Raw genomic sequence first — 17,710 nt, forward strand, 5'->3', positions numbered from 1 at the left:
CTTGCAGACAGAATTCTTCAGTTCTATAGGCACTATAGCACTAACTCCTCCAAAGAGAACAGAGGCATTGCTCACCAGTGGAGGTATATCAGTCACAGAAAACACTCCATGCAAGATGACTCTGTTTACTGAAATATGCATGGGTCAGGCCAGCAGGAAGAAGAGGTGGTTAACCTATTGTTTCTTCTTCTACTCAGTTTACAGAAATAACTTCCCAGTGACACCTGCTGGTCTGTGCTTGGAGAGTTGATGCTAAGCTATATTTATCAAGGCTCTTCAGCCTCTGCCTTTTTCAAGCATTCAATAGAACCCCACATGTCTCTGAGGACTCCCCCATTATTCACCTGCCCACCTAAAATAGTAAACCACCAGAAATCAACCTCTCAGGAGACACAGGATGACTTAAATCTCTAAACACCAGGGATTTGTAGACTTTGCCTAGGCCTGACCTTTCCCATCCCTGCAATTTTGAAATTCCCCTCTTCCTGTGTACTTTGAGAGAGCATGGGATAGTCTGACTCTGAGACTAATGGACCTCATCATTAATGATTACAAGCAGCAGGTGTTTCATGGAAACTCCATTTCTCTAGCTTTCCAGAAATTTCCTATACTAACATTACCTAGAGAAGTAGTTGCTATCCTAGTAACTAAAGTATGGGTAATGCTTCCTTCAGTTTTGGGTCTTTCAGAAGCAGACACTGAAATTAAGAATAGGTGATCTATATCAGAGATGACCCCACTATTTTCTGGTAGTGGAAAGGGAACAAAGACAGGTAAGGGAAAGCTAGAAGGGTACTTTATGAAGTTAGTGACCATAGTGGGTAGTGAGTGCTTAGTCCCAAGAGTAAAAGCTGATTTTTTTTTTTTAATGCCGTTACTCATTCTACACTCTTGACTGATATGCCATAGTAGGAAATAAATGAAGTTTTATATATTTTATATCCATGGCTTCTTATGAAGTTCTTATGGAAGGGGATTATATAAGGTGTAAAATGCAAATTGAAATTTTTTTTAATCAACACATTCCCTTGATATTCATTTGAACTCATTGCATGTACTCTGCACATTAAATTGACACCTTATCTCATCCCCTAAATAATCTCCTGTCTTAGGGGGATGAGTAGAGATGGATGGATACCCTCAGCTGTCACTGAGGAGAGGGGTTCATTGCCATAATTGTCTTTATAAATCATAAAATCTTGAGCCAAGAATGAAAAAAGAAAGATGTTCTAATAAGAACACATGGGAGACCCAAAGGAATCTCTTGGCTCATGGCTTCAGATTGGCCCAGCTCTGACCGCTGCTGCCATTTGGGGGAGTGAACCAGCAGATGGGAGACCTCTCTCTCTCTCTCTCTCTCTCTCTCTCTCTCTCTCTCTCTCTACCTCTACCTCTCAAATAAATAAAATCTTTCAAAAAACAGATATAAAAGTATAAGAGCAAAAATTGAGAGGCAAAAATATTTCAAACTCTGTAGGAGTTTCATAGGAGAGTACAGGGGTATCAGAAATAAATATAACAACAAAAACAAAGTAATTTTCTCAAGCTCAAGACACGCTTGGGGTTTTAGATCAAAAGAGTCCATCATGTGTTAAACAGGACTAACAGTTAAAATTATGAATCTAAACTCAATCTGTTGAAATTTAGTAAAGAAAAATGTACAAAAAGCTGTAAAAATCACCTTCAAAATCTATGAAATGCCTGAAAATGAATTCAAAGTAACGATGCTAAAGAAACTCAACAAGATGCTACAGAATCTAGATTGGCAGTTTAAAGAAATGAGGAAAGCAATAGATAACATGAATGAGACATTCTATAAAGAGACAGAAATCATTGAATACAAGCAAACAGACATTTTGAAGCTGAAAATGATATTCAATAAAATAAAAAATACAATTGAGAGCTTCAAAAGCAGAGTAAAACCAAGCAGCAGAAAGAATTTCTGACCTGAAGGACTAGATTTTTGAAATAACCCAATCAGACAAAAATAAAGAGAAAAGAATTAAAAAGAATGAAGAAAGCATATGTGGCATGAGACATTAACAGAACAAATATTATATATTTAATATTATTAATATTCAAGTATTACAGGGATACCTGAAAGGAGAAGAGCAAGGCACAGCCATTGAGAACCTACTGAGTAAAATAATAGCTGAAAACTTCCCAAGTCTGGAAACAAACATAGACAGTCAGATACAGGAAGCACAAAGGACCCTGACTAGACTCAACCAAAAGATATCTTCTCCAAGGAATATTATAATCAGATTTTCAAAAGTGAAGGACAAAGAGAGAATCCTAAAGACACTTTGACATATAAGGTAAAAAAAATTAGCCTAACAGCATACTTCTCAGAAGATACCATACAGAATGGAAGAGTTGGTTGATATATTCAAGGTCTTGAAAAGAAAATTTTAAAAATTCCAACCAAGAATATTGTATCTAGTGAAGCTATCTGTTAGAAATGAAGGAGAAATATTTACCATACCAAAAAAAGGCTAAGAAAATTCATCACCACCAGACCAGCCTTAAAACAAATTCAGAAGGGAATTCTATAATAGAAGTAAACATCATAAAAACACAAGACAATATCAGATTCACTAATACAGCAGATACAGTCAGTAACCAATCAACAAAATGTCAGGAGTTACCTCTTATCTATCACCATTAACCTTGAATATAAAGGGCTTAAATTTCCCAGTCAAAAGATATATATTGGTTGAGTGGATTTAATAAAGCAAGACCCAAATATATGTTGCCTATAAGAAACTCACTTATGTTGAGCGAAATAAGCCAGACACAGAAAGACAAACACTGTGTGTTCACTCTCTCTCTCTCTCTCTCTCTCTCTCTATATATATATATATATATATATATATATATATAGGAGCTAAAATTAAAAACAAAACAAAACAAAAAAAAAGCCTCATTCATTGGTTCATTTCCTGAAACGGCCATAGTAGTCAGGTCTGGGCCAGACCATAGCCAGGAACCAAGAACTCATCCTGGTCTCCCCTATGGGTGGCAGGGTCCCAGGTAATTAAGCCATCTTCCACTGCATTTCCAGGCATATTAGCAGGAACCTGGACTAGAAGCAGAGAAGCTGGGGTTCCAGCTGGGTTCTGATACAGGATGCCAGTGGCTTAATCCACTGTGCCACCAACACTGGCTTCCTGAAAAATGAGAATGTATTCTATCAAGTAATAGATGAAGATATGAGATACAAGAAGAATCAATAGGTAAAGAAATAATAAAATCTATTTATGTGTTAAATAGTTATTAGGAACACAATAAAATTGATAACAATTGATTGCTAAAATAACTCTAACAGAAAGAAATGGAAAGGAACGTAAAGGAATGGAACAGAATGGAAAGGAAAGGTAAGGAAAGGATGAAGGAAGGAAGGAAAAAGAAATATATTATCACTTTAAAATTCCAGAAATATGATTAAAATTGTAGAGATAGCAGACTGGTAAGACAGAGTAAAAGTATGTTAGAATCTTTTTCTTTTTTCAGGGTGTTTAGGTTATAAATGTTAATTGATTATCATCATTTGCAGGAAAATGTAAGTTCAAATATGTTAAAAGTGCTGAAAGTAACACAGCATATAATTTTCAAAACTTGAGAAATAGTGAACAAAGCATTTAGTATTTACTCCCTAAATTCATGTGTTAAGCTCTAATCAAGCAGTTAGCATGCATTCAATATTTTAATGTTATAAAAACACTAGAAAATATTTATTATATACTTATTTTACTGATGAAAAAATCTAGATATAGAGAAAGGGTACCTCTTTAGCCAAACATCATACAGACTAAGTTGGAGGAGAATAGAAAATATTGAAAATTTTAGAACAGCAAATAAAATGGAAAAAAAAATCTTAAAATTGATCGGTAATAGCAATAAATATAAATGGATTAAATTAATTGATGTATTGCACATAAAAAGATAATAATCATAGGTTATTAGTAAGAGAGATATTTAAATCAAAAAAGGTGAAAGAAGTTTGAAAATATAGGTTGGAAATATTATTCAATCAAATGCCAAAGAAAGAAAGAAAGCAGAATTAATATCAAGCAAGAATGTATTCAAGAAAAAAGGTAATAACATAAATAAATATTTCATTTTGATAAAAATATAACCACCTAGGGGGGCTGGATCTGTGGCATAATGGGCTAAGCATCCTCCTGCAGTGCCGACATCCCATATGGGTGCTGGTTTGTGTCCCAGCTGCTCCTCTTCCAATCTAGCTCTCTACTATGACCTGGGAAAGCAGTAGAAGATGGCCCAAGTGGTTGGGCCTCTGTGCCCAGGTAGGAGACACGAAGAAGCTCTTGGCTCCTGAATTTGGATTGGCCCAACTTCAGCCATTGTGGCCATTACGGGAGTGAACTAGCAGATGGAAGATCTTTCTCTCTCTCTGTCTCCCTCTCTCTGTATTTAACTCTACCTCGCAAATAAATAAATAAAATCTTTTAAAAAATGTGACCACCTAAAAAAAAAATTTTATTACCTAACACTATGTATTCTAAAAGAATAAATTTAAAATTAAGAGAACAAGGATAGCAATGAGAAACAGACTAATTCACAACCATAATGTAAGAATTGCAAAGAATGCAATTAATTGCTTGCAGGAATCAGCAGCTAAGTGGACAATAAATAAAGACTTGGGAGGTATATAATGTAATTAAAAATCTTGCTCTGTGTGTGTGTATAAAACTTTGTTCACCACAAAGAAAAAGAACATGGAATCATTACATGTTTATAAAATAAGCTTGTTGTATGTACACATTTTATATTGACAAAGTTAAAATTCAGCTTAAATGTATAACTTTCTAGGAAAACATAAGTTACCAAAACTGACTACAAAAAGGTTATATAATTTGAAGAGACTATTGATCATGAAAAACTTGAAATGTTAATAAGATCTCAACCAAAGAGGTACCAAGCTAAAGATAATTTAATGACTGAATTCTGACAATCTCTTATGAAACAGTGATTTTTAATTGCTATTTTTTTAAATCACTATTTTAAAATGCTACAGTGAAAAAAAAATATTTCCAACTTATGCATAAAACTATAAGGATAGTGAAATGGATAATGCCAGCTGTCATGCACATACTGATAAAAACTGTAAATATATATTGCTAATTATAACTTTTCTAGAATCTGTAACTAACAAATTGGAGAATATAACAGAAAATAAAATCTTATTCATAATTGCAGTCAGACCTAAAAAATAGCTTATAAAATGAAATGTAAAAAAAAAAAAAAAGTAAAGAGAACTATAAAACTTCCCTCAACAAATAGAGACATATCATGTTTTAAATGGGAAAATTAAAAATGGTAAAATTCTCAATTCTGTTATTAGAATAAGATACATTGGAAGATTTTTACAGTCTTTAACCAAAAGTCATATGGGAAAATATTCAGAGCTGATTAACTTTAAAATGGAAAGTTTCTTCATGCATAAACAATGTTAACAGTGTTAAACATTAAACAATAGTAAAATGTACAAAATTGGTCAAAACATGTACAAAAGTATGTGAGACAAAAAAAAAAATAGGGTAGATATTTTGCAAAGATGGCCACAACAATTCCTCTCTGTACTACATTCCTCCTTTGCAATGTGACTTTGCTGTCCACTGAACAATATGTGGAATCTATTTCCTATCTCCTACCATCTAAAGTCCAAGCTGGCCCCATAGGTTTGTTTGGCTACTAGAAGGTGACTGAAGTGCTATTGTGCATGTTTATCTGGAGGCCTTATGACTTCTGCTTTTAATATCTTGCTGCTGTGAGTACTTATGGATGAAAGATTATGTGGAGAGAGAAACTAGGTGATAGCCTAAACCAATCATCAGACATATGACTGAGGTCATCTTGGGACTAAGTACTCCATGAAGCCAACAGATGGCCATAGCTATTTGAGTAATTTCAGGTGCGATGAGCAGAAGAACCACCCAGCTGAACACAGAACACACTGTGGAATAAAAACTCATGAGCACATAAAATGATGGTTATATTAAGCCACCCAAATTTTGGAGTACTTTGATATGAAGCCATGGCCAAGTGGAACAATTTGCTGTCACTTATAAGGAATTTCAATGATAAAAGTAAACAATCAGACTGGAAAATGGGCAGGCAATCAGAAAACAAGAAACACAAATGACTGTTTACTTGATGGACTAGAATAAGAACTTGGACGCCAAAGCTAGCCTCACAGCCTTGCCCCCACCAGAGTTGTGTAGCCTTGCACAAGTTACTTAAATGTCTTCTGCACTCAATTTCTTTATCTGTGAAATGTGTACTGTAGTTCCTCTGTGCCCAGTTTTGCTATCCATAGTTTCAAGTACAGTCAGCCACAGTCTTAATCTATCAAATGAAAAATTTCAGAAATACACAATCCATAAATTTATAAATTGTGCATTGCTCTTAGTGTGATGAAATCTCTTTTATTATAATATATTGTAATAATTATTCTATTTTATTGTTTTTGTTAATCTCTGATTAGTAAATTAAATTTTACCATAGATATGTATACAAGAGGTCTTCAAAAACTTCCTGGAAAATACTTTTTATGAAAAAAGCTATGCATGAATTTCAAAGCTTTTTGCTCCAAAATGAGCTTATTTTTTAATTTCATTTTTCCATGAATTTTTTTGATGTTTCCTCCATCCATAAGGAAAAACATAGTATATACAAGGTTCCATACTATTCTTGATTTTACACATCTGCTGGGGGTCTTGGAATGTATCCCTTGCTAATAAGGGGGGACTACAGTACATAAATGTCATCTGTCCCATAGAGTCACCATAAGAAATTTTTCTTGAATTAAGTACAAACCAATGTTGCTTTTCCTTACATTGCTATAACTTGGCTCAGATGAACTCTTGAGTCTGCAGCAATGAATACAAGAAGCTAAGCTATTTTATTGAAGGCAATAGAGGATAAAAGAGGGGAAGTGCTTACAAAGATGACAGGAGACAGAGAACAAAACATTTGTTATTGCAAAAATAATCAATTTGGTTTTTTAAAAATATTTCCTTAAATATCAATGACCTGATGAGACCTTGCTTTACTAGTAAAATTATGTGAAACTTAATGATTCTAAATCTGAGTTTTAGTAAAAAGGCAGTTCTTTGAATTTCAGGGGAAAGATACCATTATTATAATTGAAATTATTATTGCCTATGTATTCTCTGTCTTGTTATGTTCTGTTTTACAGAACATAATTGTTTTCTCATTCTCATTCACTGAAGAGCTAATCTGAGTATCTGATCAACATGAGACAAATTTCTCCAATGAGAAGAAAATATTTCATTTTAGGAGCAAGAATGGATGATATTTCTAGGCATTTTTATGCAACCCTGCAGACAATCTACTAGATATTTTAAAATATTGAAAACAGTACAAAAACTAAGATCATTATTTTTACAAATCAATTAACTAATAGAGACAGCATGTTCAAAGCATTGTACTGACACTTTGGAACAGGGTACCTGCAATACAGGCACAATTGAAAGTGCACAGTCAAAATGTATCCCCTAGTATGCGGAAACTATCAGAAAATATCATCTTAGATTATGCTCCTATAAATGTGTATATATGTTCATATACATGAAATGCATGTACAAAGGGTCTTTAGAAAATTTCTTGAAAATTTTGCTTTGGAAGAACTATGCATGGATTTAAAAATTTTTGTGCCAAAATGAAATTTTATCTTTTAATTCCATTTTCCATGCGCTTTTTGAAGTATCCTCATATGTAATTGAATACCTACATATATATTCATATTTAACACAGTAAGATTGTCAAGATGCATTTGAAAAATGCAAATTGTTAAAAGGCTTTTTCTGCCCTGTAGCTAGGCATGAGGACATTACCAAAAATTTGGGATACAAGTATATACCCCTCAAGAATTTTTACACTACAAAATAACAAAAGCAAATTAAGGATCCTCTAGCTGTGCGACCTTGGATAAGTTATCCAACGTCAGTTTCTCCATCAGCAACAGTGATAAAGATACTGCCTAATTCACGGGATTTTTGTGAGGATTAAGAAAGTTAACATACATAAAGTGCTAAGAACAGAGCCTGTGAAATCAAAGTCACTTAGTGAACCTTAACAATTATTGTTTTCATCCTTACTACTGTTTTATTAACTGTCCTTAATACATCCAAACTACCAAATTTCATACAAAGCTATATCCCTGAAATGACCCCATATATGATAAAATATGCATAAATACACTCACCATTGCATATTTCTGACTAAGCCAGCCTCGTATTTTAGAATGTTTCAAGTGGAGATAGCAACAACAAAAATAATGCATAAGAATTGATTAACGGACTATTTGCAAAGAAGGATTTCGACAGCTTAGGGTATCACAAAGCTAATAAAGTTAGATGGAGTGAAGACTGGGTTTAAGATTCCTGGTGAACACAAAGAAACAGCATCCACATTTTGTCTGCAGATACACCTGCTTCTAGCAAAGTCACTTTCCAGGGTCTGAGAACAACAGACTAATAAGTGCGTTTTGCAGAGCTCCTCACTTGGCAGAACATACTTTGTCCATTGCATGGCAATGTCTTTGTGGCAATCAGAGTGCCCAAGAAGTAACTTTAGTCAGGAAGAATATAAAACTCTTATAATAACAAATTACAAAGAGTAAAATCATGAACCAACCTGCTACGTTCATCATTCTGCTTGGAAAAGTGTGTGTACTGAGTGGACAGTGTTAATGGAATACTGCTACAAGTTAAGCTGACTTTAGTGATGTAGCAGCCCCTTGAGACATAAGATCATCCTAGGAACATTAGTGTTTCTACACTCCCCCGTGTCTTTTGCCCTCTTGGGGGCAGTTCTTTTGCCAAAGCCTCTTTTGAGAATTCAATACACTTCCTTTCAGAGTTGCCACTTCGAGCAGCTGCTTCTCTCATTACCTTCCTGTTCAGGCAGAAAAGGCCAACCCCGGGTTATTCTAATGATAGCAAACACCTCATAAAGAAATCTGCCAAATTTACTTTTCCACCGAACATCATTTTTATGACTTCTCCTGAGTCCGGGAGGAAAGAAAGCATCATGTATAAAATATGACTTCCAGAAATCTTGAAGATATTAAGGATTATTCTTACAGTGTAAGACTAGTGGGTATACACCCCAGTCTACAAGGACTCCAGGATCTTCCATATCCCCAAAGGAATTCCATTGGCCTGTCGGCACCTGTTTATCCACAGGAGAAGTGAAGCACCCCCACCACCACCAAGGTTAGGGCCTTTTTGGAAATGTCCCCGATTTAAAAGAAGTTTAAGCTTTCATTCCCGGTTTTGTATTTGTGTGCAAAGATCCCCTTGCTTTAGTCTATCACATCCTGGCAGAGAGAAAACTTGATGTGATCAGTCAAGTTTGGAACGTGGGAGCTTTGGCAAATCTCTTGTTCTTTCTGGACCTCAGTTTGCACATCTGTAAAGGGGAGATATTAACAGTACCTGCCCAGAAGGGTTAGGATTAAATGAAATGAGTTAAATTCTGTGCAGCACTTAAAATAGTAGTGCTATGGACGTATTAAAGTGAACTCTCTTTAACTGCAAAGTCTTTAGCATCAGTTTTCACAAAGATATTTAAAAAAACGAATTAGCAGAGGCATACTATAAATGTTTTGGGACCAATGAATAATACTTGTTTCAACATTGCAGAGTTGAGGGTTCTAGAAGGGATACCTTAAGGAGGTTTTAGAAGCCAGAGAATTCTCGCTGCCTCCTGGGAAAATCCCTGCTCACTTCCATCCTCGCCCCAGGTTTTTCAGTTGTCACACCCCTAAACCCAAGGAAAAGCGCTTTCCAAGGTAGCTGCAGGAGATCCACCAGAACAACCTTTACTCATACACTAAAATTCACATTGTCCATTTCCTTCCCAGTCGCGACTCCTCTGCTGCCTCGGAGCTGACGAAAGTCAACAGAATCCCATTCCTAAAGAAAGCATCGCTGGGAGGAAGTGTCTGCCGCCAGTTTAAAAGCCCAGGTAACTCGGGCCGGAATCACCACAGGTGCCTCGATTCTGCGCCTTCCTCCTCCACCCACGGCCAAGAGGGTATGTGGGAGCCTCCGACGAGGCCCCGTAAGAACACACGATGTGTGGCTATTCTCTCTGGGAAACTGTGTCCTGACTTTGGGTCAGGTGGGCAGACCCCCTGAGTAGTTTCTTCCAAACACACTTTGAGGATGTTATCCCATAAGATCCCCCGAATCCCGCCGCTCCGCCCCGCCTGAAATAACATCACTCACCTCCAAAGGGCACCGCTAGCCCGGTAGCAAACCAAGCCAAGACACGCTCCCCACCCTCTCCGCGCATCGTGTGCCGCGCGTCCACAGGTACCTAACCTGAGACAGATGTGGGGGGCGTCTCCCGCAGACCTCTGAGCAGGGTCCAACCTTCAGGCACAGAGTCCCGCCCGCCCCTACCTAAGTCGTTATCTTGGCAGAACTGCTGCCAAAACAGCCGCCCTTTAGTGGGGCAGAGGACCCGCCTCCTCACCCGCACCAGGCACTGGCTCAGCATCCCGCCACCCGATCCCCGCTAGACGCACGCCCCTCGCCGGTGACGCACTCACCTGCAGCTGGGCCCGGCTGGCGTTGCCCTCGGCCGTGTCGGGCCCGTCGGCGCCTCCCGAAGCGCGCAGCACCGTGATGTGCAGCGTGAGCAGCAGCAGCCCCAACAGCAGCAGCAGCTCCGCCGCCAGGCGCACCATCCTCTTGAGACGCGCGGCTTTAGGACCCCGCGCGGCGGGCGGCGGCGGAGGTGGTGGTGGCGGCGGCGGCGGCGGCGGCGCCGGGGGAGGAGGAGTCGGAGCCCTGGAGCCCGGCAGCGCGGCTCCCGCCTCGGCCTCCGCCGGGGTCCCGGTCCCCTCGCCCGTGGGGCTGGCGCTGGGCTCGGCGGGGCGCACTGGACTTGGGGAGCAGGAGCCGCCGCCGCCGCCACCGCCGCCGCCGCAGCCACCGCCGCACCACGGCGGAGCCACCGCGGGGCCGGGGGCGTCCAAGCAGGCTACGGAGCAAACCCCGGCGCTGCCCGGCGGCGGCGGCGGCGGCGGTGGTGATGGGGACCCGGGGTTGCCCGGGCCCCGGGCCCGGCCGGAGGCCACCCTGCAGGCAGGGGGCTGCGGGGGCGGCAGCGGGGCGAGCGCAGCCGAGCCCCCGAGCGCACATGGGCGCCCCAGATGTGGCCGCCGCGCCGCAGCTGGAGCGGGAGCGGCCGCCAGAGGAGCACGGGGAGGAGGAGAAGGAGGAGGTGGAGGAGGAGGGCTTCAGCAGCGGCCCGGAGTTACCTCCACGCTTGGCTCCCCCGCCCTCGCCGCCCGGAGCCACTCACCCGGCGAGTCACCTCCCTCACTCCGCTCCGCCCGGCCGCCCAGTCCAAGGGTGGGCTGGCTCCAGATGGGGGCCCTGGGCACGCGGACTTTGTCACTGTTTTGGGGTGGCCGGGGCGCTCCTCTGGCGCCTGAGTCCGCGTGCTTCGGCTGTGCCAAGTGCGCGCTGCCGAGGTCGCTGTGGCCGGCGGGGGCACAGCTCCGGTGCACACCGAGGCTCAAGGGCTATGGGTGGGTGGGAGTGCCTGCGCGAGTTTGGAAAGCTTTATTGGCAAAGTGGAGCTGGAGTTGTAGTGTTGGAGAACAGAGAGGGCGCCGCACCAGCCAGGTGTCTGTCGGCGGCTGTGCGCCCTTGCGCGAAACAGGGAGGGTGGTGGGGGAGTGACAACGTATAGTTCCGAAAGGACCTTGACACGGGTTCCTGAACGCGGGAACGCCGGATCCCTCGCGTCCGCGCCGCCCTGTAGCGCCTGGGAAGGGAGGTGAGTCGGATTCGCTCGGCGTCGGCCCGGTCCAGCGCGCAGGTGTCGCGGCGGGAAGCTGCAGGGACGCGGTGCCGCCGACTGGGCTCAGGCGCTCAGCACGTAGGTGAGGCTCGGGGGGTTGGATCTCAGCTCTGGCAGTCTCAAGTCTGGGGTGCTCATCCCGGGGGCGCCGCGCCCGGAGGGGACTTGGGGGCCGCCGTAATGCAGCCGTTGCTCTTGGGCCACCGCCTCATGACCGCGCTGCAACCTCCGGCTCCCGCGCGCGACTCATGCCTTGCAAGGGGGCAGCTGGCGAACGGAAGCGCTCCGGGATCCTCGCCTCAGACGCTGGAGCGACCCGGCTCCGGCGGTGGGCTCGCGTCGCTGCAGCGGCACCGCGCGTTTTTCCTCCCGTGCTTCTCGCTCTGGTTCCTGCGCTCCTGAAGTGGCTCGGAGTGGCGGGCGCGCTGGAGGGCTGTGGCCTTTTATACCGCGTTCCGCCCGCCTCCCAGCGCCAGTTTCCTCCCTCCCTCCTCCCCTGCGCCAGCCCAGCCCTGGCGTTCGTACACACACGTCCCTTTCACACACTCTTCCCAGCCCGTCTCGCATCTCGGACCCCAGCGCCTCCTGGGTGGATCCTTTGGGGTCTCTTTTCGGGAATGAAATGAAACAAAGCTTTCCAGATAGCACGGTCCCCACCTTTCTGCCCCCGTTCCCCGAGTCCTAGAAACCTAGATGCTAGATTCTGAATCTGAGCTCATTCACTTTCCCAGCGCACTTCTTCATGCATGACACCTCAGCCGAGTCTCACTCAACGGATGACAAGAAGGGCTTTTACCTTTCCCACAGTTTCTCAGGTCACCGTAGGATGGTGCAGAATTTATATCGCGGTGGTTAAGGCACCCCGGTTGGATTTTCTGTGTCGGGGGTAGGAAGATAACTTGTAGAATTAAAAAAAAAAAAAAAATCAATCCTGGCCGGCACCACGGCTCACTTGGCTAATCCCCTGCCTGCAGCGCCAGCACCCCGGGTTCTAGTCCCAGTTGGGGAGCCGGATTCTGTTCCGGTTGCCCCTCTTCCAGTCCAGCTCTCTGCTGTGGTCCAGGAAGGCAGTGGAGGATGGCCCAAGTGCTTGGGCCCTGCACCCACATAGGAGACCAGGAGAAGCACTTGGCTCCTGGCTTTGGATAGGTGCAGCGCACCAGCCATGGCGGCCATTTGGGGGGTGAACCAACGGAAAAAGGAAGACCTTTCTTTCTGTTTCTCTCTCTCACTGTCTAACTCTGCCTGTCAAAAAAAACAAAAAACACAGGGCCAGCATTTTGTTCATAAATTGGCAGGCGTGAGATTCCCCCCCTCCCCCCTTTCAGTTAATGTTTTTGGCGGGAGAGAAAGAGATGTGTAGAAGGCGTGCTTGCTTGGGATGGTTAGGCAGCTGGTCCTGCCAGGCGGGCTCCAGGCTCCAAAATGCCCCTCATTGTCAGCTGGTGCACTGGCGGAGGGGAGTTTGAAACAATAGACTGAGCACGGTTCAGAATGGGAGATCAAAGAGGGCAGATCCCAGCAGTTTTCAAGTCCCACAAGGATACTCTCTGTGTTTTCCAACTAGGAGCACGTAAAAGGGAAGGTGGAGGGAGGGAGACTCAGCTGTACAGAGATGTCGCATCTATAAGATGGCGCGCTGGAACCCTGTAGCCAAAGAGAGTTTAAGGATGGCTCCAACCCCAGTTGTGCCGGATTGCGATGCAGGCACACTGGAACAAGTGGCTTTTCTTGTGGGCAGAGGCAGACTGGCTTAAATTCGCCTCCAAGGGCTTGCTTACTTCACACGCAGCCCGCACATGTGAGCCACAAACACCTCTTCTCTCGTCTAAGTCCCCCCCCCCTTTTTTTTTTGTGATCCTAAGGCAGGGTAGGGGGAGGGAAATGGCTTTTTAAAAATTCTGGAAAGAAACCCTTACAATGAATGCAAATTCTTGTAAAATTGTAAATTGAGATTTAGAGATCAAAGTCTTTTGTAAAATGTTGTAAAATGTGAATTGAATTTTGGGGCAGATGTCTTTATAAAATGTTCAACAGGTTATATGAATGAATCCTATTAAAATCCCTTCACGCTGGGGAATCCAAATTCCAGGTGAGTTTATGTTCTAGCAAGCATGCATAATGAGTATTGATAAACATACGGGTGCTGGGGCAATTGCCCACAAGGCTGCCAGCAGAGAGCCACTTTTGAGATGTTAGGGAGCAATGGTTTATAATTTTCATACAGAGTAAGTTTCAAGCACATTTATGAAATTGTATACCAAAAGCTGATGAAATATTTAAAAATCCTGCCTCCTTCAGAGTACTATAGTAGCACAGTACTTATGCCTTTATGATTGATTGCACTATACTCAAGTACAATGTGTCTGTTTGCTTGTCTGTCTTCCCCCGGAGCGGGATCAGGATCACCTTCGTGGTAAAAGGCTCCAAAACCCCTTGCCCCCATCTCCAGGATCCAATTTTCTTCTTCCTGGGTTGACAGCCATAACTGTGCTACTTCCATGTCTGGCCATAGAATATCCTGAGTGATTAGCCACATGTGCTCTCTTTCAACATGGTACAGGAGACTGAGGTATAAGGAGCCCAGATCTAACTTACTACTCAGAAGAGAGTTATTGGGCCAAGAATGTCTGTGTTTAACTTTACACAAGTGAGCTATACAGCATGTCAAAGCACTGTGATTTGGAGATGTTTGTTGAGCAGTTACTATTACTTGTGGTGATGAGTATAATCTTCAAGTCGGGGATGTCTGCTTCATATGGCATCATTATTTGCCTTGCTTATAGTAATTTTGCTCAACTGATATAAAAATGTTTTTTGAAAATTGAGTATTTGAGAGTGGAGTATGGAGATAGAGGAGAGGAGAGGGGAGGGAAAAAGGGGAGGAGAGAAGAGAAAAAGAGAGGAGGGAGAGAAAGAAACAGGTTGCCAGCTACTGGTTCACTCTCCAGATGCCCACAGGAGCTGGAAACTCTATCCGGAACTCCCACATGTGTATCAGGGACCCAGTTACTTGAGCCAACTCCGCTGTCTCCCGGGTCAGCGTCAGTAGGAATCAGGAGCTGAAGGTGGATATCAAAATCAGGCACTCTGATATGGAATATGGAAGTCTCAACTGGCATATTAGCTACTAAACCAAATACTGACCCCAGTGCTTTTTAAAATTTTACTTTTCTTTTTAAAATATTTATTTACTTGAAAGGCAGAGTGATGGGTGAAGGAAGGGGGAAAGGGAGAGAGAGTAAGGTGGTGGTGGGGAGAAAGAGATCTCTCCCATATGCTGGTTTACTCCCTAAGTGCCAACAACAGCCAGGAATGATCCTGACCAAAGCCAGGAGGCTGGAGCTCATCCAAGTCTTCCACATGGGTGGCAGGAGCCTCTGCACTTGGGGCATTTTTGTACTGCTTTCTTAGCTGTATTAACAGGTACCTGGATCAGAAGCAGAGCAGCCAGCTCTTGAACCAGAACTCCAATACTCTGCACCAAAAAAAAAAAAAAAAAAGGAAGAAAGAAAAGAAAAAAAAAACAAAGAAAAAAAAAACTTTTTTATCTTTCAATTGCACTTTCTTTGAAGTTCTTGAAGTTTCTCATATATATGTTTTAATATAGATTTGGGAAGTAAAAAATCTGACTTTTTCTGAGTGTAGAGATGACTAGAATTTAGGCATTGTGGTGGAATGTTATTCACAAACCCCGTTACCTTGTTACCTTGTCTTCCTGGACATATCAATAGACTACATTTCCAAATGTATAGGTAGGTACAGACGTGACTGATTTAAGCCAATAGAATGTGGATTGCAAGTGATGTGTTCCCCTTCCAGATCTAGCCCATAGAAACTTCTTTTGCCTGGTGCGCTCTCTTTCCCTTGTGTGTTGTCTGGCTGTTTGGCTGTTTCTGCTCAGGGTAACCTCAAAGCAACAATCAGCCTATGTCCTTAGAGCAGAGCCCCTCCCTACCTTCTCTTACCTCTAGTAAAGAACACCCTGGCTAGGATATTGTGTGACTGTGAGATAAACTTTTTTTAAAAAAATTTTTTTGACAGGGAGATTTAGACAGTGAGAGAGAGAGACAGAGAGAAAGGTCTTCCTTTTTCCATTGGTTCACCCCACAAGTGGCTGCTACAGCCGGCACGCTGCGCCGATCTGAAGCCAGGAGCCAGGTGCTTCTCCTGATCTCCCATGCGGGTGCAGGACCCAAGCACTTGGGCCATCCTCCACTGCCTTCCTGGGCCACAGCAGAGAGCTGGACTGGAAGAGGAGCAACCAGGACAGAATCTGGTGCCCCAACTGGGACTAGAACCCGGGGTGCTGGCGCTGCAGGCAGAGGATTAGCCTAGTGAGCTGCGTCGCTGGCCAAGATAAACTTTTTTTAAAAAATTGTATTGTATCCAGCCACTGGAATTTAGGCTTTTGGGCAGATGTGGTTGTGAAATGCTTTGACCTACTGTTTGGGATACCTGCATTTTATATAGAGGAACCTGGGATCTAGTCTTGCCTCGAATTCTGATTCAGCTTCTTACTAGTGTGCCTGGGAGGCAGCAATTGATATCCCAGGTACTTGAGTTCCTGTTCCCCATGTGGGAGACCTGGATGAAGTTCTCTCTCCTGGCTTTAATCATTTGCAGGCATTTGGAGAGTGAACCAGTGGATAGAAGACCTGTCTTTCCATATCTCTCTACCTTTCAAATAAATAAATAAAACTTACAGAAAAAATAATAATGTTTTTAAAATTTGAGAGTTAGTTCCAGGAGCTTCAATTGCCTTAACTAATAAGGAGATAATGTCCTAGGGGTGTATGGGTATGGGTAAGGGTAGCAAACCTCCTCTTTAGAGGGCCAGATAGCAAATATCCATCGATGTAATTGGCCATAAAGTCCCTGTTGCAACTACTCAACACTGCTATCTCAGTGGGAAAGCAGTTGTAGAAAATATGTGAGGGATGGGTGTTTGGCCTAGTGGTTAAGATGTCATGCTCACTTCCTATTTCAGAGTACCTGGTTCCAGATCCTGACTCCAGCTTCCTGGAGTAGACCTTGGGAAGCAGTAACGATGGCCCAAGTAATTAGGTTCTTGCCACCCAAGTGGATTGAGTTCCTGGATCCCAAGCCTTGACCCAATCCTGACCATTGTGGGCTTTTGGGGAGTGAATCAGAGGATGGGAGCTCTGCCCATCAATATCTCAGCCTCTCAAATAAATAAATAGAAATTTTAAAAAAGAAAATATATCAATGAATAGGTATTGAAGTGTGTGTGTACGTGTGTGTGTGTGTTTTAATAACATATAAGGAGCTGGAGCATATGATTTAGCTTGGCAATGCCTGCTCTCAGAGACTGAAACGTCTTGTCGCTTTGTCTCTGATGCTATATGTGAAGACATTATAGCAAAGTAGAGTTAGCTGGATTACACTGAGTAGCTGTGTAACCCTTTGTGCAAATTATTTTACCTTTCTGAGTCTGTTTCCTGATCTTTAAATGGGAGTAAGGATGTCTTCTGTTGTGAAGTTCAACTATCACTCCTGCATGTAGGACGAGGTATGTAGTTTCCTGTCTATCTGATTGATGAAGGGTTCCATATTCTGTCCACGAGGGCAGGAGTCTAATCTGCCACCTTCGCATCTGAATTCATATACAGTAGGCACCATAAATATCCATTCAACTAATGCAACTCTGACAAAACTATTGCAAATCATAGCTCAAAGGAGCCTTCGAGGTAAACGCTAAGCCCTCATGAAAACACAAACAAAGAAGTCTGCAGTGTTGTTCCTTTAAAAGCTCTTTTGAACTGTGAAGGAGTCCCAGGGCTCACAAGTGAGAAAACCACCACCCTCCGAGGCATTC

The 17,710-nt window shown here is 42.9% G+C and overlaps 1 protein-coding gene across 2 annotated transcripts in view; it reads right to left on the minus strand.

Annotated features, from left to right (window-relative positions):
* The window catches only part of ISM1 (isthmin 1), a 77,800-nt gene extending 67,053 nt beyond the window's left edge, over positions 1-10,747 (minus strand). For both annotated transcript variants that reach the window (XM_062202276.1, XM_062202275.1), the window contains exon 1: positions 10,610-10,747. In XM_062202276.1, coding sequence (XP_062058260.1) covers positions 10,610-10,747 — 138 coding nt within the window. The remainder of the gene's footprint in view (positions 1-10,609) is intronic.
* Positions 10,748-17,710: the final 6,963 nt, after the last annotated feature.

Source organism: Lepus europaeus, chromosome 10 (genome assembly GCF_033115175.1).
Source record: "Lepus europaeus isolate LE1 chromosome 10, mLepTim1.pri, whole genome shotgun sequence".
NCBI lineage: Eukaryota > Metazoa > Chordata > Mammalia > Lagomorpha > Leporidae > Lepus > Lepus europaeus.